General features: G+C 37.4%; 1 protein-coding gene across 20 annotated transcripts in view; it reads left to right on the forward strand.

Annotated features, from left to right (window-relative positions):
• Window positions 1-18,192, forward strand: part of CADM2 (cell adhesion molecule 2) — a 589,213-nt gene that overhangs the window by 546,366 nt on the left and 24,655 nt on the right. The window contains exon 12 of one of the 20 annotated variants that reach the window (XM_069025012.1): window positions 1,760-3,301. The exons of the other annotated variants lie outside the window; for them this stretch is intronic. Within the exon in view, the coding sequence (XP_068881113.1) occupies window positions 1,760-1,864 (105 nt within the window). The 3' untranslated portion in view covers window positions 1,865-3,301. Of the gene's footprint in view, window positions 1-1,759; window positions 3,302-18,192 lie in introns of those variants that run through there. 20 annotated transcript variants of the gene reach the window in all.

Raw genomic sequence — 18,192 nt, forward strand, 5'->3', positions numbered from 1 at the left:
TTGGTGTGCTGTGCTGATGTTTGCCGACCCTCATGAATTGTTTTCTTCTGCTTGTTATGTGGTCATGCCTATATCATTGATATGATTGTACTGATGTTTTTAATGCATTGACTCACCTCCTAAGTGCAGTTTAGGGCCTCATTTTCTTTCCTGTGGAGTGTTCATTTTCACCGTTTGTGTGTCCAGCATCAATAGAAAGGTCTGAAACAGGAGAGCTCTCTTCTGAGTTTCAGCTCTAGCACATGGGAGAATGCATGTAATTTGATGCTACACTTAGAGATGCTGCTTTAATACAAAGTAAAAGAAGCAAAATTGGGTGATCAGTTGCTAAAACATGAGCACTCACTTTTCCCAGAAAGAAAAAAGTGAATGCAGCAAAATGGCTGAAAAGATGAGACCACTTCAGCCTCAAGGAAGTGGTAGATAGAGTCTTTTGGCCAGATAATCAAAGGGACCAATGAGTGTGGGAAGTCTGTTTCCTCAAAATCTTGAGTAATTGAAAGAAAATGGTAATTTATCCCAATGCAGAGAAAAAATAGGACACACATAATAAACTAACGAGGTTGGTTTTTTTAACAGTCTGAGATATCAAACCTCACTAAAACACCAAAACAAGAGGTTACTCTAAACATAAATCATAGAGGATATCAATGTGGAAGAAACAGGAAAACAGTCATGAAAGCAGGTGCAAAATGAAATGAGCAAGTTGTGAGACATCTAACAAAGCAAAGTGTTTAGAAATGCACTAGATGAAAGGCCAAAATAAAGAAATTAATCATGAATAATGAGGACAAGGCTAAAGTAATTGGTGTTTTATCCAACAGTGGAAGACAACTGGAGTGCTGTTCCTAATGGAGGGGGGGTTGGGTGTGGGGGTGTCACCCTGGTAAACAACCACAAATGGAGACAGATCAAAGGACAAAGACAGGAAATTTATAGATATGCTCTGCAAAGAAGCTGAAGGCACCAGCTTCTTTGGTTTTGCTTTCAAAAAAGAAGTCAGTATGACTCTGATGAAGAGTTATTTTCCAAGTTGAATGAGGAAAATGATTCCCTGAATTAGTGGCAAAGACATTTAGCGGAGACACTTTGTAAATGCGTGGGAGGCAGTGACTTCACTTATTCAGCTATTTCTGTTCTATGACTTCCTTCATCCTGGCTTTCATTCAAAGAGCTTGATTCCCATGGCAGAGGGAAATGGACAAGGTGCTTTCCTTACGTCTCCTCATCCCCTATCTTTCATGGACCCCAAACCAAATAATATTCACAAACTTTCAGTGCCTGCTGTGAAGGTGGAGTTCTGCCATCCTGCAGTACATGACTGAACCTCATCTCCATTGTCAGAGCACCCACCCCCCAGAGGTACAAACGGGGCAAGAGCCGTGTCAGAGAAGGTCAGATTTCTCAGTAGCATCGGTTGCTGGCTGAGCAAAAAGTACCACATAAATGTATTTTCTTTTGACACCTCTGCTTTGTATTCCAATAAGATTTTTGACATGAAGGAATATATAGGGACATTAAGTTGAGAAACTATCCATATAGTCTCAAACATCAAAACTTTTTTGTTGTTTTTTTCTTTGTCTTGCTTTGTTGGATCATGCCTTAAAGAAACAGAAGTTTTCCCCAGATCGTAGGGTAGTGTATCCTATTTAATAATATCTTTGAACTGAGTTCCCCATAGCTGACATAAAAAACTTTCTAGACAGATTTCAGTACTTTTTTTCTAAAATTATTGCTTGATACTTAACAATCTCCTCAGGTAATTTTTACAAGACGTTCCTCTGTTCTGCGTGACTTTTATATAGTCCACCTTGAGGATCTGTTGCTCCTCATCCAGTCACAGGAGATGTCTTTACAGGTATAAGATGCAGGGTATAAAAAGCCAGTAGAATCTGTGAATCCAAGGCATTTTGCATTCTGATTATTGTACCTCCTCATTGCCAAAAGCCTTAATTCATGGGGGAAAAAAATTTCTCCAGAACTCATTGGTTAATTCTGGAACCATGTGATTCATTGTTGTCCTAATTTGCCTGGCATTTAGTAAACAACATGAAAAAAGCTACTGATCCAGTTGGATGACAGCATGATAATTCATAAACTTCCTGTTTAGTCAAACTTCTCACTTTCTCAGACAAATGTATGCTTGTTTTTGTGCTCGGTCCTTCAGGAATTAATTATTCTTTTACTGGTACATTACCTACTAACTCAAAAAACCCTAAACATAATTTGATGCCAGTGAGGAATATTGCCCTTTATATATTTGTCAAGGGTGTCTTAAAGCCTAATAACCGTGATCAGGAATGTGTGATAAAATGTATGAGAAGAAACAAATCTGGAGGACTACTGAAAGAATAATTATCCACTCTATAAGTAGATGTATTTCTATCAGATTTATGTAATGTTGTTTGTGAAAGCTGTGCGTGGATCCATGCAATTTTTCCCCTTCATGATTGGGAAGAGGCTCAAGAGGATTGTGGATTTGCCCCAACAATGAAACAAGGGATGCCTCCAGTGGAGAAATTCTTTGTTAGTGTAAAGTTAATTTGGGTAGTGCTGTGCCAATCTTTCCAAGTCCTGTAGGTGGAGAGGGAGTGTGATTAACAGTCTAGGAGAAGTCACCTCAAGTCAGTTTCTAGATTCACAGAGGGAAAAAGCTTGTGCACACAAATGTACATAAAACCTTCCCATGGGCTGGCATTATGTTAATCACCCACACACACAAACAGAACAGTTTTTTTGGTTTAAATCCTATTTCTATCAAGGAACAAAAAAATCAAAGAGGTTATAAAACTTGTTCGTTTTGACCTGTTACTGAAGACTGAAATCTCGCCACTACCACCCAAATAGGTGGAAATGTAACACTGCCAGAGCATCCCAATCTCAAAAGACAGATCCATTCAGCTCGATGGCACATATCAGAGTGATTCAGGCTCAGCTGACTCATTTGGACTATGACTGCACCAGAATGTTCAAAGCTTTATATAGCAATGCCTAAAAACATCTCCAGAAGTTGTTGTGTGCAGCACAGACATGATGCTGCTCCCAGGCAGCTGCTCTGGGGAGATCAAGAGTTTATTTGTCAGGGTGACCACAAAGCCACTGAATGCACACATTTATATGGGAATGAAATCCGTGCCTTATTATAATCCACTTCGCTTTTATTGGGTTTGTCTCCGGTATAAAATGAAGATTTCTTTAAGGAAATCTGTGGAGCTAAATTTAGAAGAGGAGTTTACAATGGCATAAGGAAGGGTTTGAGGATGTAATCATTTTGAAAACAATTATGACTTTGAGTGTGAATATTTCTATTTAATAGCATAATTGACAGCTATCTTAGCTAAAAAAATTACATTGCTTCCTTTTTTTTTTCATATTTTTACCTTAAAGTCTCTATTAAGAAGAAAACCACAACCCTACTAGAGTAACTGTTTCATTTTAGGCAGCTTACATGCAGAAACTACTTGGACAGACCTTGTAGTCCTTACAGCTTTTCCTGTCAAAAAATGCTCAACACTACCAGTTCTTTCCTTGTGGTTTTATTTTCCTTTCACATAATCTGATTAATATAACTTGGCAGGCTGAGATACTGACAAAGAAAGAAACAACAAAGCAAGGAAAAGCTATAGAATATGTGAGGGGCAAAGGAGATAAGGGTAGACTTACACTTTAAATATAGTTGTGTTGGCTTACTTGCATTCAGCTCTGATAATAAAAATGATCGTTGTCTAATGTTGAAAGCAGTTTCCTATGACAACAAGCTAAAAGCCAGTTCATTTATGTACTACTTTATAGCTGTAGCAGTAACATAAAATCTAATTTGTGTCTGATTTATTCAAACTGTGTAGGAAAAGTAGAACTTTCTAAGTTTTACTTCTTCTTTCTCCCACTAGTCTCCTACTGGCTTATCCAAGGTCTGGTTTTCTCAGAAGGTCAAACAATTTGAGATTCAAACAGCAGTTCCTCAGATTATTTTTTTCCATTAGACATTCGAGTAAATCTTCATCACCCCTCTTTCAAGAACTGCCATCTCTTGATTTTATGCTGGTTTCTTTCATTGCCATTATTTTTACATTCTGCTTGTTTCTCAGCTTGTTTCTTAGATGGTGTGTTAAAAAATTATGATAAACCTATGTTAGACCATGGTGAAATCGCAGACGTATTTTCCAAGCCTCTTTTCCAAAATCTCTAAACAGGACTGTCTTGGTCAGAGCTGTTACCCAGGTGAAGCATCCACAGGCTGCAGCTGAGTAATAGCTGGAAAACCTTCCCTAGCATCTGCAACCAGCTGGTAGACCAAACTGTTAGATTTTTTTATATCAAAATATTCCTATTTTAGACTGGACTTGGAGCTTTTTAAGTACTACCACGATATTTTCATGAGGCATAGTAGTCCACAGTGCCCATTTTAGGGGTTACACAGTATTTGTTTCTTTTCTGAAGCAATATTTAATTAGGGTTTCATCCCACTAGTCAGGCTTGGTGGTACAATTAGTGCTGTGAATTCTCAAAGCTCACAGATTTAAGATCAACAGAGGAGATTGTAGCATCTGTTCTAACTCAGAGAGCTCTTTGGTTTTTAGGTCTGACAGATACAGAGCCAGGAAAAACGTTTTTATAATATAATCTGAAAAAAAAAGTAAAAATTATACCCCTCCCTTCAACACTCCCCAGCCCCCCCCCCCCCCCAAAAAAAAAAACACCCAAAACAAACAGGATTAAAAAGAAAACCCAAACCCAACCTCAAGCAGTTTCATACTTTATTGGCTGGATTCCTACAGATTTCTAAGTATGTCCCCATAGAATTGGAATAATGGCAAACTGTACATGTTCACATGCGTGGTGATCACAGAGCAGAACCACACCAGCTCCAAGCAAGAGGCTGTACAAACATAGTATGAAAATAATCTTTTTTTTCTTTTTTTTTTTCTTTTTTTAATTTAAAGCTAGGAATTTTTCCACACAGGATATCTTCCTCAGAGTCTCAGAGGCAATAAGGCAACCGGGCAGTAAGTAGCAGCAGAATGTGGTTATGGAAGGAGGTAATTTTTCATGCAGTGTGAAACTAAATATGAAACTGCATTATCACTACATGCTAAAAAATGGAAATGGAACTGCCCTGATGTCTGTTGTGAGCAGACCAAAATCAAATCCAAGTGCTTCTCTGTGGAATTTCCAGTTCTTGGATACTTTTAAAAGATGTTTTATAGTTGTAATATCAATCCAAGAGTAATCATCAAGGCAACATGCACATCACTAATGCAGTCTAACCTCCAAAACAAATTCTGGCAACATGACCCACATGAGGCTAGCTGCCTCCATTGCCATGAAAAGTACTTGTGCTTTGCAATTCTTACCTTTTATAAACTAAAGCAGAGACCTGGGCCATTTATAAAATGGCAATTTTCTCTGCTTAACAGCCATTATGATGTAAGATGAAGACTGTCGTCATTATTACACATTATTTGGTCATATTATTCATGAAATGAGGCTGTTGCATTCTGGAACAAATAAAGATAGATTTCATAATCTTAACAGTTTCCCAAGTAAATGAATATCATAAATGAGACATAGATTCAACTACGGGCGTGCTGAATACATGAAAGAAAATATCATAATATCATATATTAGGAAGCTGCTCTTTGTGTCTGGGACAAATATTTCTAGTGCTAACACATCCATCCAGCTGTCAGCTTGCAGTAATGAAGTAGGCAACTTAAAAAGTACACAATGATTTCCAGCCTTGATGGATTATCACTTAACCCAAAATGCAACGCTGTGCAGATAAGTATCACAATTAGTTGATGGTCTGATAAAGATTCCATTATATAGCTGAGCTCCGGAGAGGCTTCAGCAATGCGTCAGGAATTCAAACATTCCCAACCTAAGCTCTGATCACACTGGGGGTTTTTTGGTTGGTTTTTCTTTTTTTTTTCTTTTTCTTTCTACTGCATATGAATTATGCAGCCTGACAGTCTCTATTGTAAACTGGCAGTGCAAGAGGTTTTCCAAATTAAGAGTCCCTTCTGCTGGAAGCATCTTTACTGCCTGCCAAGAGCAGCCTTGTCTCTGAGTTTAGCCTCAGACCTCCCCTCAGGTGCCACAGGCTGTAAGGTGCCAGCTCTCCTTCTGCTCAGCCTCCATGTGCAAATAGCAAGGAAGCACAGGCATTTCCAAAGAAGTCCCTGGGAAGAAGGACTGAAGTCATCAGTGTCACCACCTCTGTGTAAAGTGTTACAGCAGAGTCAGTGTGTACTGCTGTCATCTGACCTTTGGTTGGGTGGTGGCCTCAGGGTAGTGATTTTCAACATTCAGGTGTAAACAGGGTATGAAACTATATTATTCATACTACCTTCCTACTCTATTCAGGCTTAAATTGTGATTTTCAAAATAATAATAAAAAAATTTTTAAAAAAAAGTAGGTTTTTGTACCTCCTGCTTTGAAAGCCAGAATTCTACTGATTTCAAGGGATTTTGGAGATCTTGTATTTACATCTCTACAAGCAGTTTGGCTTGTAAATTGGTTAAATGAGTTTATCTATCTGGACTTTCCAGTCCAGAGAGAGACAGGCTATTTTTAGTGTATTGTCAGTGCTGCCCCATGAGCTTGACAATGGCCTGCAGATATGCAAAGCATTTCCTCTATGGAAAAACAGGCTGTACTTTCCTTTCTTCCAAGTAAAACCTTACATGTAGATAAACTCACTAATTTTCAGTGGGGCAATATGTAGTTTGGTATCTTATTCACAGATAAACTCTCTGATCTTCTCAGTCCAGAGGAACCTGCTGGGTCAGTTAGCCTAAATTCTTGGCCTAAATTCTTGTATAGTTTCCACTCTCATAGATTCATAATGAGACACAAAAACCTTTATTTTATTAAAGAGCATCCACCAGAACATATGTAGACCTAATTTAGGACCTGAGGAAATGGAGAATCCACAATCCCCCTTGGTGTTTCTCTTCAGCACTTGGTTATCCTCACTGTTGCAAACTTGAGCCTTGCTTCTCAGTTACATTTCTTTGAGGTTAACAAACACAGATTGATTCCTGAAGGCTTCACATTCTATATTCAATTTCTTCTCAAAAGCGAATATTTATTGTAAAGAAGACTCAGTAAATATGCTTTGAAATTTATTCTTGAATTTCATTTGAAGGAATTGAATCTGTGATCTTTAGGATCTTATTAAGACTTTGATTTGGTTTGTTTTAAAGCTGTTGTCAGTTGTATCTCCACTGGTGACTTTTAAGGGAAATACATTGCATTTCTTACAGCAGGGAGAAAGATTAAGCAAATGGTTTCTGTTGAATGTCCTTCACTGTTGCTGTATTTTTATGGGATCACAAGGCTTAGTTTTACTTTTTTTAGAGAGGTGTCTATGGTATTTTAAAGGCACTACCAGCAAAAACTGATATCTTTTTCTTTTGTATTTATTACTGGGTAAGGCAGATTTTGGCAAGTTCTGTGCTGTCAGGGAATTGATGAAGTGCTTCACTGTTAAAAACAAAAGTATACAACTAAATATTGTTATAGCTAACAACAAGGACATCTGAAGCAACTGCTCCAGTGCCATGTGGGATGTTAAAAAAAAAAAAAAGACTGAAGTGGTGCCAAGTTCTAAAAATTAGGAAAGGAAAGAAAAGAGAGAGAAAAATGCTTATAGTTTCAAATGTATTGCTAACACCTTTAATAAAAAATGCACGTCTTTCTCACTAACCAGTGAACTAAAGTCATCAACTGTGACTTTGAAGCTGAAAAGATTACTCTCTCTGCCCTTCGTTTCTCTGACATTCCACTTGAAACACAGTTAATAACTTCCAGTGTGAGCCTCACAAAATGCAGAATTGATACTAATTATATTAAGTTTTTTAGATGAAAGATGACCTTGGTGAAACTTGAAGCTATAGCATTCCCCAGAACAAAAAAAAAAATAAAAGCAAAATCTACAGAGAGTGACTTGGGAGATTATTTAACCCGACCTATTAATTTTTGCATGTGAAGTTATTCAGACCGTGAATACAAAAAAGGGTATTCTTAAGGTAATTTTTTCTTAGCATTTTTCAGAGCATTGAAATAAATTGCTGAATCATGCCCCTTTTTTTTCTGCATTAGTCATTTGGGATGTCTTTTCTGTGTCAGACTCAGCGAGTGCACTGTGGAGAAAAGGGGGTGCCACAGTGCTTGGAGGGGCTGGCACGTGTGTGTGTGTGTAACAGCAGTCAGCAAAGCCAAACAGGTGAACAAAAATCAAATGCCAGTGTTTTAAAAGATTAGCTTCAAACACACCTTTAAAGGAAAGAAGTGGAAGAGAAGTCTGGTTTGAATCTCATAATCACAGCTGAGTTCATTATTTTTGCGCTGCAAAATGGAGAAAAAGAGAGAATTACAAACTCATCTTCTCTGAGAAATACAGGGTGGAAAACCTGATTCAATAACACTTGACTCACTGTTTGGCTGACTATAAAAGACTGAACAGGGAAGCAGAACTGGAATTGACTGAAAAAATGAAATTCAGAACCAACACAAGGAAGTACTTTTCACTCAAGAAGAAATACAATTTTTCAATAGCCTACTGAGCCAAGTTTGGAATTGGAGGCACTGGGGTCATTAAAGAAGAAGGGAGATACTATTCTGGAAGAACTGTGTTAACCAGGATGACTTGCAATGGGCTGAATGGCCTTTTCCTTTTCCCCAAATTTATGTTCTTTTTGAAAAACTTTGATTACAAGTCATCCTGCTGTGATTTAGATAGCATGAATTTGAAAAGAATGTATCAAATCTTTTCAATCAAGATGCTTGGGTTTCTTTCCTGTCTGAATTCTTGCAAGCCTGTAATAGAAAACCATCAGTCAAGGGAAAGACATATCAGGAGTAGCAATTTACCTTAATGTACAATTTCCTTTTCCAGCATAAAGGGTAAGAGACAAGGATCCCAGACAACAAAGGCCAGAATATAAATCTTTATGAGAATATGTCAAAAAAAAAAAAAAAAGAAAGGGAAAAAAAAATCCCCAAGACCGACAGTTTGAGGAAGACATTCTGTTTCTTTTATATGATTCTTTTCTTGTGGCTAACAAGTCTCTACTGTATACACATCAGGTCATGAAGTGCATTCAGCACCCAACAGAGAAGAGACAAGTTTCATTTTAATGAATTCAAAGTGCCATAATGGACTTTAGCATTGACTTGGACCAGGTCTCTGGACATACTCAACAGAAGCTGTCTTTTAAAACTATATTAATTTGTTAGAGAATGGGAATAGCATAGAAAATGAATATGTAAAGCCTTTCATCTCTTTTTTTTTTTTTTTTTTTTCCTGGTGTAGTCTTCTGTACAGAAGAACATTTCTGATGCTTAGGTTTGAGTTTCACTCAATTATTGTATCCAGTGCAGGAATCCACTCTGTTACTGGGCTGAATTGCAGATATTGGGCACACTTTGAGATTCTGTGGCACAATTACTGCCATCAATCCTGAGCTCATTTATCCCCTACAATGCAGTTTTGTTAGTGTGAGTGTTGGGCTGCTATTGTGTGTGGACATCCATATGTCAGACTTCTGTTGTGGGGTTTTGGGGTAAGCTGTGGGGTTTTGAAAACAATAGCAGCCCTGGGTTATTTAAGTTTTTAAGGGTTGCCTCATTCCTGAGCCCTTTCCCTCCAGTTCATCTCGGAAGCATCTGTTCCCAATATTCCTGGAGTTAGTAATGCTAAGAAGAAATTAGTCTTTTATTACATTCAGGTTGGCTTTCCTCCACCACAAGACCCTTTGCCAAGTAATTTGTGAGTGGTTTTATAGATTCCCAGTCCCTTTGGGGCTTTTGGTGTTTTTGTTATTGTAGGTCCCTGTATTATGTCTGTGGAGAAGTGTGTTAATTGTTTTTGTCTGGTGGAAATCTTCACTTTTTTTTACTTCCTGGTGCTTTCGAGTAGTATTCACTAATTCTTACCAAATCATTTCTGTGGAAAAGTTTGCTTCAAATTGCTCCTATGACACTCAGTGATTACAGTTTTGTTCTCCCATGCAGAATGGGCTTCATTATATTTATTATTAAATGTGAGTGGACTATAGGATTTCTGTGTATTTCAAAATTCTACTCAACCAAATAAACATTCAGGGGAATAATTCATACACAACAGAAATTCACAGTAGTGTGGGCTTGCCTTCAACACTGTAATAAAATAGGTGGCTTGTATGCAGTCTGAAACATCTTGCCCCTGTTACATTTGCAGTATTATGGAGAAATCAAGAACATCAGGAAAGTTCAAGGGCAGGAAACTTTTTTTTCTTTTTTTATTTTTAAATAGGCAATGCCTGCATGCACTTGTATATAATAACAGAAAAAATAATGCTCATAATATGAACAACACATGGGTCAGTCTAAAACTCATTTTCAAGTGTGTCTGTTTTATTAAAGAAGTGATGAACTGTTAAGCTGTGTTCTGAAGACAGAACATAAGGAGCAAATTCAAGGGGTTTGGAAGTTAGTGCTGCTCAAATACATTCAGAAGGGTTTGTTTGTAGTTTTTTTTACTGTTTCACATATGTTTGAGTTGTCTTATGTTACAGGCTACTAAACCTATTAGTTACTGTCCTGGTTTCTAGACTGACCAACTTTCAAAATCCTACCACATTAAACCATTTTGTGAAGAATTCTTTTAATCTGTGGTTGGTTGATACATGCCAGCATTTGAGTTTAATTCAGTATTTAAACACAAAATCCTAAATTACAATTTTGTCTCTCAATGTCAATGAAATTAAATGTACTCAACAGCTAGTATTTAAAGAAAGATCATATAAAACAGTCTTCATTCCTTTTGGGGTCATCTAATTTAGGTTTTGTAGGATTGGACATGCCTTAAACCCTTCTCTGTTTTTCACTGGCTACAGAATGATGCTACTTCTTCACGCTTTCACAAACTTTAGTAGAGAACCCAGGGTAAACTCTTAAGGAGTATTTAAAGTCACAAGTGTCTAAAATTTAATGGATCTGTCACTGGCCAAACACATGGTTGAGGAAGGCAATAGGAAAAACAAAGCTGGATAAAAGAAAGAAAATTAGTGGCTTCTTCTGTGCATAGAAACCTCTCCAATTTCCCTATTGCTGCCCATTTCAACCTCATATTTCTCTATCACACTTTTTCTTATTATCACTCACTTTTTATTTATCTCATCTCACTTTTATTATTGATTACCTAATTTTTAAAAGGAATTAACTTGTGGTAGTATTGCAGATATGCCATATTTAAATTGCCCTCTTCATTCAGAGTCAGAATTGACATTAATTCATCGAATTGAGAAGGAGATAAGAACTCTGGACTTGTCTAGTCTGGAGAAAAAGAAGCTGATGCTGAGGAAGGAGAGGAGTGGAGAGGGAAGTGCTGTTCTCTTCCTTGGCACCCAGTGACAAGGAACAGTGCAGAGCTGCACCAGGAGAGATTCAGACTGGACATTAGGAAACATTTCTTTACCAAGAGAGTGGTCAAGCACTGAAACAGCCTTCCTGGAGAGAGAGCGGTAATGCCCCATCCCTGTCAGTGTTTAGGAGGCTTTGGACAATGCCATTAATAAAGATATTTGAGTGTCAGGTCTGAAGCAGTCAGGCAGCTGAGCTGGATGATCCCTGTGGGTCCCTTTCACCGTGGTTTTTCTGTTCTGTTCTATTCTGTTCCATTGTATTCTATTCATCCCTAGCATTTATATCATGGCAGCCACAGCAGATACCTGATGTTGCACTGGAACTCGCAAACCTCCAGTTGAGAGAGGTTCCTGAAAAGATCCAAGCTTTACATTTAATATCACACATGAAAATTTAGGTCATCTTCCCTGCCAAATAAATTGTAATCAAAGGATTCAAGTTATGGAATAATATAATTTTTTAAAAGGCACACAAACGTTTAGAAGAGTTGCAGTCATAAGTTTCCCCATCTGTTGCTGGATCCCTTCAATATACGACTTTTTAATGCTTGAAAAAGCTATTTTAATTCTCTTTGTAAAGGTTAGAAGAGGGTCTTTTGTACTGTGTTCAAAAGACCAGTGTTGGAAAAGGGCAGTTATTTTAGCCATATTGCAATATTAACAGTATGTTAAAAGGATGGCTTCTGGAAAGGGGAAAAAGGAAAATGGCAGTCAGATAATCTCAGAGTCTTGGTCAGTTGAAAGTTCCAAGAATCAGCATCATTAATCCTTAACATCCACTAAAACTTAACTTCAGACATCAGATCTAGGTCAAAAACGACTGTGGATGAGTTATTTATTACCAAATGTAGTAAATGGAATTTTCCAAATGGAATGGACACTTTTTCTGCCAAAAAAAACACCTGTTCTTTGTTTAATTTGTAGTGAATTGACCTATGATAATAAATTTATTCTTTCCATCAACATGTCATATTTTAAGATCTCAGTTTTATCTGCTGATATTTCATTAGCATTAATTACTATCTTTGCATTGCCTGCATCTTGGTGAAAGAAAAATACAGGTAAAATCATGGAAATAAAAGTATGAAGTACTGAAAAAGTGGGGGTTTTAAGACTGTGAGGTGGTAAGTCCCACAAAACACATGATGACCACTCACCATTGTAGGAGTGTGAACTAATCCTGACCGCATTCCACAGCTTTTCTTTCAGCAATCAGAAGGAAGATGAGGTATCAGGGCAGAGCTGTGTGGCATTGGCAGCACCACTTACATACATAGCAGGGCAGGAGCATGGCAAAGAGTGGGACCTGCAAGCCAGCAGAGTGTTACTAGCCTGAACTCTACAGATGGCATAATCTTGTCAGGCCTGGACTAAAAATTAAGAACTTTTTGTCAGTTTTAGCTGACATTAAACATCTTTATAATTACATATTAATTGAGTTAGTTTGTGGCTACATCATCATACAGTATATTCTTAACACTTTTCTAGGTGCCTTACCATGACCTGTTTTCTTGTCTTCTGGACAAGGGACAGTAATCAGGCTGCAGGTACTGCCCTGATCCTGCAAACCCACCCACTTTGTGATGTATGAGCAATCCCATGGAAATCAGGGAAGCTACATCTGGTTTTTAATTCCAATGTGTGTGTGTCTGTGGGAGTTTAGGACCCTGTTTGACATTAGGGATAAACCCCATTCTTTGAACTTTACTTCAGAAAGTTTATTTGGAAAGTTGTGTAGAAGGCACAGAGCTGTAATCATGCCCAAATATTCCATTAATTCGATTTTTTTTCCAACTTACTCATTGCATATTGAGACAAGTAGAACAAAAAAGAGGGTTTTTGGTTTGTTCTTTTTTCTTAGCACCCAGTCTGTGTTATTACAGATAAATAATTTTCATGATAAGCTTAAAGCATTTATATTGTTATGCACTTATCAAGCATTTACTCTATTTGCTCATTTTGTATAGCACTTCACAATTTTGATAAGGTGTGAATATTAAGATAAGACCCAGTTTCTGTCTGAAGTGTCCGCAGAACCTGCTTCAAAGAAAGAAAAAGTAATGGGACTTCAAATTTTTTACTCACTTTCCAAATATATATCTGAACATCTGCAGTACCACAGAAGATAAAGCTAAATATTGCTGCTGCTAGAGAGCAGTAGTACAACTATAGTTTTAAGACAGAAATGTAAAACAAATTAAAACTTGTTACTCATCTGCTGAACATTCCCCATTTCTATTTCACAGATTTTTTTATGTAGCAAGAGTATTTAGCAGAAAGGCATGGTCACCTTGCAGTTCATGTAGCCTCTGAAATCACTTTTATGATTAAATTAGGAAAGGATCATAATTTTCAGTGTCAAAGTATTTATAGAAGTCTACCAGAGATTATGCATATTTTTCCTTCACATACTAAAGGGGATAATTCCCCCCTTATCCCTCCTGCTCAGTAGAGCTATTTTCACAAGCCACTTGTAAAACAACTCGAGGTATTTCAGGGCTGTGAAGAGCACAAAAATCTTTCATGTGATTCCTGAAGTGGTATTAATTATTTCGCTACTAGGAAACAAGCGATAGGGTCCTGTGGTGTCACTGACACTGTCGCCTGCCCCCTCAGCACTCCCGGCTTTCACTGGAGAGAAAGAACGATTTTCAAGCAAGGAGAGAGGCAGAAACCCAAACAGAAATTATTGCCTCCTCACTTGAGAAACCTGGGGTGCACCTTAAGTTGTGCACCGCAGGTCGTGCCTTACATACTTTGGAAATGCTGCACCTCTGCTTTGGAAATGCTGCGTGGAGTTCTGGTTATCCAGCAGCAAAAAAAAAAGTGATAGAAATGAGGGTGGGGGGAAGGGGGGAAGTGAGAAGGATGGCTGATCTTTGAAAATGGTGTCTGTGCTAAGAGAGATTAAACACACTAGCACTCTTCACCTTGGAAAAGAGATAGCTGGAGAGAGAGGTGGCAGCAGTTAAATTAAATTAGAAATGACATGAAAAAAGTGAATGATGTGAATACAGTCACCAATGCAGAAAGTTTCTAGACTCTGGAGTCAAAAAATGGGTGAGTGAGCAAGGAAAACTTTATGTATTCCATTTTTCATTTGGTTTTAAATTAAATTGGACTAGATGGTGGCGTTTTCCCATCTAGTACAGACATTCCTGTGTTCTCAGATTTGTCTGCACAGGAAAAAAAATTACAAATATCCTATTTGTTATCATTTAAATGAAGAAAAACATAACAACCTGAAATCATAGCTTTAATTAATATTAGAAACAATAAAATTCATCAAAATGGGCCTTTCTAAATGTTGACTAACTGTAGGCTATAAGGCTATTTTTGTTGCAATGTTCTGAAAAATAAATTTAAATATATTACTTTAATAACCACAGATAGAAATACTAAAAAATGCAAGATGACTAAATCACAACCATAATACATCTCAACATTCATCCAATCTAGTTAAAATAAATCTTGTAACAGTATAATTTATTATTAAAGTATCTTTGATGTACAGACAATGTAAATAATGCTGCTATCCATAACAGAGTTCACATACCACAGCAAACACAGGTAAAAATCATTTGATACAGATCTTAAAAAATCAGACCAAGTCAGTGATCATTACACAAATCATCAACATTTTCAGACACCACTGTGGCCCCCTTTTTCTCATGAATTTACCCTTCAGAAATTTGTACTGTCTTAGGATATTTTTCAAAGAGGCTTCTACCACTTTTGGCAAAGTGAGGTTTAGCAGGGAGGGACAAAGAAAGAGAAAGAGAGAGATGCTAGAGAAACATCTTCATGCAACATGAGAACATTTTTGTCATCCTGCCCATTTTGTCTCTAACACTACCTGGAAAATGTGATCTCAGTACATTGTTTGGAACTCTAAACTAAAACCATTTTTCTCCTAATCGTATGATAAAAAGAAAAAAAAACAAACCTTGCAGTCTCGTTTGGAGGCTGTCTTGTCATAAACCAGTAAAGCTAGGTTAAGTGGTCTGTAATATTTTGAAAGATTACTTTTGCAAGGTTACATTTATCTGCCTGTGTAAAATGTAAAGGCTAGGACATGGGTAGGATTGAAAAATAGCAAGTGCTGGAACTATTTGTCACTGAAAATAGTTTCTCAAACGTGACATGGTGTACTTTAATTAGGCCTCAACCCTGAAAACATTAAAAAGTACACAGGCAACTGATTATGCATGTAGCCATAAAAGTCTTTTGTGCTTTCCTAAAGGATGTTTTTGAATAAAGCATGTTTTCTTTTGCTGTTACAGAACTTGCAAGTTTTTCCCCTAAATTTAAGCTTGTATTTGTAAGCTAAATAAAAGTCTAATGGTTGCGAAGGAGAGAGAGATGCTTGAGAGTGCAGCTTAATCCCCCCATTACTGCCATCAATAATAGTGATGTAACACATCTTAAGAAAATGAAATACTAATTTGGACTCTTTATTGCCAAGTCACACAGTTTCAAAGACATTATAAAATCATGAAACCAGGTAATGAATTTTCCTCCTTCCAAATAATGCAAATAAAAATTACAGATGAAAAAGGCATTTACTCATCCCACAATATAATTCACTTTATCAGGGAAAAAAAAAAAAGATACCATCTGATGGGAATGCTGATCAGATGGGAGTCTTATTGCTATAAGGGAAAAAATAATTTCTCTCTATGGCCAGCTACTGTGTGAGTTCAGTGATAAAATGACTATCAGACTATTTGGCAATTGCACTGCTGGTGTGTGTAAAGAAATACTGCCTGGGTGGCTCAAGGTTCTAATAGCAGTAACAGTTCCACAATTAACCAAAGTGATAGGGGAAACCCAAAGAGCATCTGTTACAGTAATGGTGGGAGTAAGGAACATAAAGCAGAGAGAGGGGTAATACAAATTCAGATTTTATAACCACAGATAAAAATACAGAAAATTGCAAGACGATTAAAGCACAACTGTGACGACCCTCTACCTTAATCCAACGTGGTTAACCTAAACCTTCTAGCAGTATAATTTACTGCTAAAATCTTCCTGATGTACAAACCATGTAAACATGCTGCTGTGTAAGTCACAGTTCATTTGCCACAGCAAACACAGGTAAAATTTTGGGTATGGTTTTTTACAGAATCAGAATAAGTTGATGATTATTAGACAAATCTAAATTTAAGCCTAGTACCAATGAAGGAAGACTTACATGATCATGAAGTGCTTTGTGAATAATTTATACATGTGTCTTGTTTTTCCTGCCAAAACTCCAGCATTTTTCAATATTCAGAAGTTATAAAATCCATGAACGGAGCCCTAAAAATGAGAATTGTATATAGTGCATTAAAGGAAACAATTAATACTGTGGAGTTTGATTGGGTTTTGGTTTTGCTTTCTCTTTGGGAAAATGTGCTATGTCATTAGGGACTTTTTATTGGTCTTTTTTTCCTCCGGTGATACGCATAAAATTTGAGCTGATTTTTGTGTCCAGGAAGGTCATGGAGCACAGATGAAGCTGTGCTCTGGTTCTTTGGACAGAGCAAGGAGAGTCATGCTGCTCTCCAGGTACCCCTGCTGGAGAGCAGCAACGACACTGCTGTGGTTCTTTAATTTTAGTGGAATGTCATTTCTGATTCTGCTTCTGCTGAAATGCCTGGTGTGGAACTCTAGCTGCCAAGAAGATACATATCCTAGTCAGTCCACACCTCTCCCTTCGGTACATAGGCAGGAGAAAGCACAGGCATCCAGTTATAAATCAGAAACACTGACTTTTAGCCGTGAAAATTTAAAAGTGTCTTGATTTTACTCTTCTTTGTCAATACTCACCCGTTTATGAGTGAGAGAAGAATGACAGAAAACAACTAGAGAGGTGTCAGTGGGTAGGAGTTCATGATCTGTGGAGACATTTTCATCCAAGTTATTTTGTTTTACAAGCCCTGAACAGGCTCTTAGCTTTTGCACATCAGTGGAGGCTGTTGAATAACAGTGGCTTAGAGTGCTTGAGCCCTGTGAGTCTAACCTAGTAATTCCATGTATAAAATACTGTGCGTGTTAAACTGAATATGTGAGGGGAATATTCCAGATTGGATAGTTTGGGTGTTAGATTGGGGAGTTAGGGTGTGTGGGTGAAGAAGGTATTGAGCTGATTCTGGGCCCATCCATTAAATATGTCCCAGTTATATCTTCTGGTGCTAAATTAAAAATGAAAGTGATACCTCAGCTTAATGCAGTGCTACAGCTGTACTGAAAACAGAGGATGCTTGAGGTGTGTTAAAGGATACTTAGCAAACATTTATCAGCACTTCTCCTCCACTGGGTGATGCAGAGAAGGCTCTGCCCCTGTGAGGATATTCAGGCAATTGAACTGAGCATACACTCTCAAGGCATACTTTTGTTTGCAATAGGGATGTTAAAGTTTCATTTCAGCACAGTCTCTTGCCTGCTTCAGGCAAAAATTGGAATCCTGGCTTGGTCCCAGCAACTTGAAAAGAGTCTGATGCCTATACAAATATACATAATGGCAGTCTTAATCATTAGGAATTATGTTATTTTTCTGTTTCTCCAGTAGAGTTTCATAATGAATCAAAATGAGCTAGATGGTTTGCTATCAGTTTGAATGCTAATTAAATGGAGACCTTCAGCAGTTTGTGACCACTTCTAATGCTTCTAATTTCTGTTTGTTTATATTTCTGTTTATCACCAAGGCTTGTGTTGTAGAAAACCCCAGCATAACAGAGGAATCTTAATTTCTTGCTTTTTCTTTCCCTTTTTTTTGGAAGCAAAGCTTCCAAATCT

This window comes from Aphelocoma coerulescens, chromosome 1, assembly GCF_041296385.1.
Source record: "Aphelocoma coerulescens isolate FSJ_1873_10779 chromosome 1, UR_Acoe_1.0, whole genome shotgun sequence".
Taxonomy (NCBI): Eukaryota; Metazoa; Chordata; class Aves; order Passeriformes; family Corvidae; genus Aphelocoma; species Aphelocoma coerulescens.